Here is a 7,616-nt window from a genome sequence, read left to right as displayed (position 1 = left end):
TAATTATTGTAAAAAAAAATTTAATATCTTTTTTGCATACCTTTTAAATACGTATTTAATTGCGGCTCGCGAAAAATTTTAAATTTTGAAAAATGGCTCGACTATTAAGGAGCTTGGCCATCCCTGGATTAGAGCAAAATGCTAAGAATGAAAGAGACATATTGAGAAGATTTAATGCTACTTTGCAATACAACTTAACATTTGCTAAGCATATTAAATGTGTTTATGTCAATTATCGCAAAAACCTATTGACGGAATTTTGTACCGAAATTTTTTTATCAATGTTAAGCTCATCTTTGAAATTATCTGTTGTTTCAAATTTCATCTCATTTAGACCACATCGCTTTCTAGAAAAGCTGGAAACTTATTTCTTGTTCACTATAAAAATAATCAAACTTTCAGTTTTACATTATACAGAATAAATAACCCCACACTAAAGAACAAACTTTAGAAAAATAGATGCAAGGAAAGCAACTATTTATTAAACCACTAAATATAATACAGAAATATACCCTTTGCAAATCCAATTTGGTCCGAAGTAACAACGCAATCTCGTACAAGCAATCAATTTCCGTATCTACAGTCACAAATGAGACAGAATAACCAGTTGATCACTTAGATTTGTAACTAATAAGCTTCGAGTCAGTATGTTTTAGTTAATGATGCCTCTAACTTTACCTTAAGCTGTATCGACTTTACTAACCTACTATTTCAATTATTCATTAATTTCTGAACTAATTTGAAACATGGCGCTGGTATTAATTGGCTGTATGGAATAGAATTGTGGAACAAGCCAGGGACCACAAAAGGTTATAGAAGAAGACGAATATGTATTAATTGAAATTTTTAAAAAATTAACTTATGCAGTAAAATTCAAAAATAATTGTGGAAAAGTGTGTGTCGTTTTAAGGAAGCGCAAAAAAATTGCCATATTATTATTGCCACTAATGCTTAGTTAATATTAAAAATATGAAATTGAAATGAAGCAAAATAAGCTATGTGCTAAAAAGCAAAGTTAGTGGAGAAAAGATTAATCTGAAAGTCGTTTAGGAAAACCGTAGAAAATGAGTTGTAGAAAATGAACTATTATTATGGTAATCGGTGCAGTTTTGATAAAAATTCACCATTGGATTTTCCGTATTTCAGAAAATAATTTTTCAAATGGTAGTAATTATCGTGTACTAATATTTTATTGAATTATAATTAAAAGAACTTTTTTCCACTACTACTTATAAATATTTTAAAAGTAAAGTTAAGGTGAGTTAGAGAAATGGCCACGCTCCAAAATCCTTATCAAGTTCTAATAAGAATTCTATTTTTTTTTTAATAAAAAAAATCGTTTTTAGTTGGCTGCCACTGTCGAATGTATTTCGCACTAAATTTGAAAGTTGAAGGGTTGCACTATTGTATTGATACATTTTGCTTTGGCTATATTAATGCAATATTAGAAAGCACTCTTTTTTACGGATATAATCATGCGAGCTAATGACGAGATTATATCTTTTCCTTGTTTTGTTTTCCAGTTTTTTAATAAAGAGCTGGCAATCGAACTAGAATTACAATTAAAAGAACTGAACAATTTAATGCTCTTAAATCAGGAAATTATCCATGTTGCTAAATAGTACAAAATAGTTCACTTTCTTTTATTAAAGAACCCTTTGCATTTCTGCTAAAGGTGTCGTGTACTTTAATGGACACAACTCTCCGGTAAATTTAATAATATACATGATACAATGCAATTCGATACAATTGACAAAAATTTATAACTTCGTTAAATATTTTTATTAGCTGTCGTTTATGAATTGTTCGTTTTTCCGATTCCGAATATGGGCTTGAATTCAATGTCATGTTGGTTTCAAACTGTGTCACCAAAATTAGCAATATGCTGTTTAATAATTGTTTTAAATTATTAGCTACTACATTATTTATGCATACAAAAATTTACTTCATTTAGTTCTCACCAATTTGGCTAAACATGGTGACAATTTAGCATGTGTTCTTTTATAGTGGGAAACTTAACCTTACAACTCTAAATATAATCACATAGCAATTTGTATTTATTTGTTTTATTCTTAGACATAATGACAAAGGATAAAAAGTGCAAAATGAACCTCATTGCTCTAAATCTGTCTTTCCAGTTCAATAGTCAAACATAACTGAGAGAGCGAGGCGTGGTTTTAAGATAATCAGACAGAGAAACTCGAGCAATATTCTTTTTGTAATCTGCAATGGCCATACGCAAAAGACATAAAGCAGCAAGTATCTGAAATGCAGGCATGATCAGCAAAGCATTTCTGTAATTGAATTTAACAACGTGAATATAAATTATAGGTGCTAAACTGCTTCCAATAAGTGCTGCCCCTTCCACAATTCCAGCAACAGTCGACAATCCACGAACACCCCTCTTTATCATTCTATGTGTGCCTAAGTCTGCAGAAACAGATAATTTTAATAGAATGTATGGTGCTTCCACAAAAAGACCGAGAACAAAATGGAGGATAACTGCAAAAACTCCGTGAGTCTGCAACAAAAATAAGTTGAATTCATTATTACACGACTGTAAGGTATTTAATAATATCGAGAATAGTATCATGTAAGGAAAAAATGCTATTGGGTGTACAAATTAGTTCGGTCCGTTTTTTAAAATAAGCTCTGCTGTTATGAATGTTATATAGTGACAGCTGGCTTCGGTGGTTTCAGAGAGGTTAAACATCTGTCAATAATATTCATTTTATATCGTTTTGATTTCATACAAAAACCCTGTTTTTTGCTTTGTTGAATATGTCAAATTTTGCGGTAATGAAGCACCATTTGCGGGAGGTTTTATGTTTCTGCTTCAATTGGAAGAAAAGTGCAGTTGAAGAGCATCGATTGCTTGTAGAAGTTTATGTTGACAATGCTCCAACTGATAAATCATGTAGGGAACGGTTTCGACGTTTCAAGAATAGTGAATGGTGAATGAAGAATGGTAAATGGTAAATAATAAATGGTGAATATTTTTGTATACTATGAGCTGCTACAACCTGGTGATTCCATTACTTGCGATCGGTATAGGCTACAATTGATTCATTTGAGCCGTGCATTACGAGAAAAAAGGGCGGAATACGAGCAAAGATATGACAAAGTTATTCTTCTGCATAATAACGGTCAGTCTGATGTCTCAAAAGTCGTAAAAAATTATTTGGAAACGCTCAAATGGGATATTTAACCGCACCCGCTCTATTCACTGGACATTGCTCCTTCTGATTACTGGTTGTTCCGACGGATACAGCTTGATTTTGCAGCTCACCAGTTCACTTCCTTCGCAGAAATCGAAAATTGGCTTCTAACTTGGATCGCCTCAAAAGACGAGACGTTTTTTCGAGATGGAATTCTAAAATTGCCTGAGAGACGGGAAATAGAAGTACCCAGCGATAGATAATACTTTGATTAATCTGTTCACTCATTTTGTTCTGAAATAAATGCATTTTCGACCACACAAAAAACGGACCGAATTAATTTGTACTCCCAATGCATTAGTTTTGAAGTAAAATAAAGTTTTTTTTTTAACTTTTATCATAAAGAATTCACTGTAAAAAAATTTTTTCATAAGAAAATACTAGTTGGTGAATCGAACTGATGACTCATTATCATGCTATCATTTATTGTACTATTTTTTTTTACCATAAAAACCATATAAACTTTTGTAACACTTTAGCATGAAAACAGTATGTCATAAAATTGTTAAAAATATGAGCTATGTTGATATTTTATCCTAACCCAAATTACTTGACAGCCTGAAAAGATGAAATTGAAATAGATGATTGAAATAGATGATTGAAATAAATGAATATATTGAAATAGATGTTTATGCTGCTTATTGAAATAGATGTTTATGCTGTTATTTCATAAATAACTGCACGTTATTCACTTTGTGACGATTAACCTCAAAAAGAATCCAAACATTGTTTCGAATACTAATGTTCTGAACATTTAAATATGCTTGTATGAGAAACACATTTTATTCGCTCAACTCATTTAAAAATGAGCCTACTGTATTCAACTAGTATATATTATCGAAAATAATGTTAACTAAAGATCTAGGTCAACACGTGATAGTTAAGTTTCTCCACAATTAAGCAATTTTTTCCGTTAATTTGTTATAGCTTTAATTTTAAAAAAAATATTGTAAATAAATTTTCGCTAAATTTAGAGTTTTAAATTTACAAAAACTAGTTTTCAAAACATAAATATCAACAAAGCAAACGTGTAGTTGGATGACATTACACCCCCCTTATAACAGAAACTAGCCACATTGATTTCAATTGTGAAAACCTAATACAAGAGAAATCATTGATAAACTATAAATTGAAATGGTAATAAGCTCCCGATGAAACTAATTTTTGATTAAATAGAGCTGACAAAAAAATTAATTAATTTAAAAAAAAGTAAGCCAATTAAAGTAGCTGACTGTATTATAGTTAACTAGATATTGCGGCTTTTAAAAGATTCAAAAAATAACAATATTGTCTTCAGCTTGCATTACAACAATAATCACAATGTTAATTCTAAGAAATTTTCTTTTTCCTTGGGTTGTAGCACACTAATAGGTGATCAGAGAAAATTAAAAGGTTTATAGAAGTTGTGATTAGCATGCCCAGAAACGCGCCATGCTTCCTAAGAGTTGCTTTAAGTAATCTTTTTCTACCAATGCCAAAAATTGGATACTTCACATTTTTTATGTAAAATGTTAATTTATTTCTATAGATCCCCCTAGTAGTTAGAATTTTCTGAAAATGTTTCACGTGGGGGATTTCTTCAAAGTTAATTCAATGAAATGAAGAAAAAAATTTGTATGCTTATCTCAGAAAAAGTGTGTTTTTGCATAGGAAAAAATGCATAATCCGTTTTGCATAATGTTTTCCACTAAGAATATTCCACCAAGGTTAAACTTCCTTGTTATGCTCAATATAAAAGATTTCAATGAGACATTGTCATAACACTTCAGGGCATGAAATTCTAACTAATTGTATAAAAGTCATTAGAGTTAAGTTCTATTTTATTCGGTGTATCGATATTTTAAATTAAGGAAATCAGATACAAAAAAGTACATTCTCTGAAACTCTCTTTCTAGAGATATTCAAATTATTAAATATCAAAATATGGACGTAGTTAAATACGTTAAAGAATTATGAATTCATAGAGATCATTAAATTAATATTGCGCTTGCGTTCTGTGGGCAAACCCGGATTCAACAAAAAGTATTCTATAAAACGCTAAATCATACCCAGTAAAAATTCTAAAAAAAGCTAAATCGTACTTACACAGTTCAGAAATAAGAGTTGTAAATAGATCACTGGAACAGAAATGACCAAGATACATATACATAAAAGAGCACTCTTTTGAAACATATCTTTTAGAACGCCAACTATTAAACCTCCTGTTATGGCTCCAGTGATAAAAGACATTGCATAAAATGCACTCACAGATGGGATTTTTTCCAAATCTTCAAGATTATAGCAATGAAACACATAAGAAAAAAAGTAACTGGTCACTCCGCAGAAGAAGGAGCACAAACTGAACTCAATAACGCCAGGAATTCTAACGGCCTGCATGAAGTTAATACCACGTGAAGGATCCAACCATCTCGGTAATTCCATTTCGCTGTCTGGAAATTTAATAAACATATATTTTACTATGACACACGATTAGGACGAATGTAAATATATGTATATATTCGAAATTATTACAAACATTACGATAGAAGTCGCGATGGCTCAGGGAATAGAGCGTTCTCCATCCAATGAGGTGAACCGGGGTTCGATCCCGGCAATGGCTGGTCGATACGAATTCCGCATCCGGCTTCCACAGACCACAGTGCTGACGTGAAATATCCTCAGTGGTAGACGAATCATGGGTTAGAGCTCCATTGCCGTCAGGCTAACAGTGGGAGGTTCTGGTGGTCCTCCTCTCCGTGTAACTCAAATGCGGGTTAGTTCCATCAAAAAGTCCTCCACGAAGGCAAATTTCTCCCAATACTTGATCCAGAAGTACCCTTGTCCTCTGGATTGGGTTCAAAATTACAAGTCTACAGAGTTGAACATTAGTAGTCGTAAACCCAAAAATTGGGTCGGCTGTTCAACGACGGTTATAAAAACATTACGATAGGGGAAGGGATAGCCTGGTTGGTAGGGCACTGGGCCCATGTCCAAGAGTTTGTGGGTTCGATCCCCGCCGGCTGAAGACTTCCCGGGTAGTAAATGGTGACTGATGCACGCTAAATCTGTCTAGTCGCAAAGTCCTCCATGTTAACATAACAAATCAACACCTCTGGGGGTACTGATCCAGGAGTATCCTTGATTGGTTAAAAATGACAAGGCTACGGAGTTGGACATTTGTTCTCGTAAACACAAAATGAGGTCGGCTGTTCAAAAACGAATATAAAAAAAACATTACGATAAATGATTCACATAAATTAAAAAATATGTATATCTGTTTTGTTTTTCTTCAGTAGCAAATTTTTGACGTGTGACCCTATATGCTAAGCGTCAATCAAATTCGTACCCCATATGTTGTAGTTTCACACTGCCACTGGCGCTTATTAAAATTCCTTCAGTGTTCCCGGCAATGCGGCAGTGGTTGTTCATATATGCAGTTCCACATATGGCAAATTGTTTTACTTAGCCATTAATGGTTTTATGAGATTACTTAAAAAGACGCTGTTAGAAGCCATCGATGACAAAAAAAAAACTGCAAAAACTAAACATTTGTGCAGTATTAGAGACGAATCCCCTTGCAAAACTACGTAATTTGAGGAAATTTACCAAACTTTTTTCAAATGCAAATGTTCCATATGTAACCCTTTACATTAGATCAAAAAACATCTGATCTGCAATCAAAAATGTACGTTAGATAACAAACATCTAATCTGTAATTCACATATTTTCAAATCACCAATGAAAAGGAAACCGAATTCACCATTGATAGTTTCTCCCTGTGAACAGCGTACGCTTAATTCTGTTACTTCCTCTAAAAAAATATTTAACACCGCATAATGCCACCAATTTTAAAACCGTTAATGAATATTCCTTTCTCTAGTCAATATTATCGTTACACATTTCTTTGTTAAATTTATTTTTTATAAGCTGCTTTCAACTACCAGTTTGGTCACCTTTGGAAAATTATAGTGTGCACATAGAGTTTAACGGCAACCAAGCAAATTGCATTAAATTAATCCAATTCTTCAACCCCTCCTTCAATTCCAACACCTAATTTAGTCTTAAACTATGTATTAACCAAATTTCTAGCCGAAATACTTTTATTTTAAATTGAACAATTTTCAAAAGATGTCAGCTTTATTATCAAAGAAATAATTTAAAAGACGCCCGATGACTGAGTTGTAGCGCTTCTCACTCCCGTGCCACAGGTCCTGGGTTCGATCCTCGGGCCGGGTAAAGTTGACTCAGCCTTTCATCCCTTCAGTGGGTCGATAAATGAGTATCAAGCATTCTTGGGAACTAAACACTGGGGGTTCCTCGTTCGGCTGACCACCTAACCGGAACCCAGAGCCCAAGGTCAAGAAAACTGAGATGGGCACAGTAGGCCTTGGGCCAATATATATATATATATATATATAT

General features: G+C 33.0%; 1 protein-coding gene across 1 annotated transcript in view; it reads right to left on the bottom strand.

Moving 5' to 3' along the window:
• Positions 1–2,050: 2,050 nt before the first annotated feature.
• Positions 2,051–7,616, bottom strand: part of LOC107446543 (glucose-6-phosphate exchanger SLC37A2) — a gene marked incomplete in the record, with an annotated part of 16,749 nt that continues 11,183 nt past the window's right edge. The window contains 2 exon segments of the mRNA XM_043050445.2: positions 2,051–2,521; positions 5,304–5,647. Of these exon segments, the coding sequence (XP_042906379.2) occupies positions 2,147–2,521; positions 5,304–5,647 (719 nt within the window).

Source organism: Parasteatoda tepidariorum, chromosome 9 (assembly GCF_043381705.1).
Source record: "Parasteatoda tepidariorum isolate YZ-2023 chromosome 9, CAS_Ptep_4.0, whole genome shotgun sequence".
NCBI classification, from domain to species: Eukaryota; Metazoa; Arthropoda; class Arachnida; order Araneae; family Theridiidae; genus Parasteatoda; species Parasteatoda tepidariorum.
Note: the sequence above shows the minus strand (reverse complement) of the source record. Positions and strands in the feature narration are given on the sequence as shown.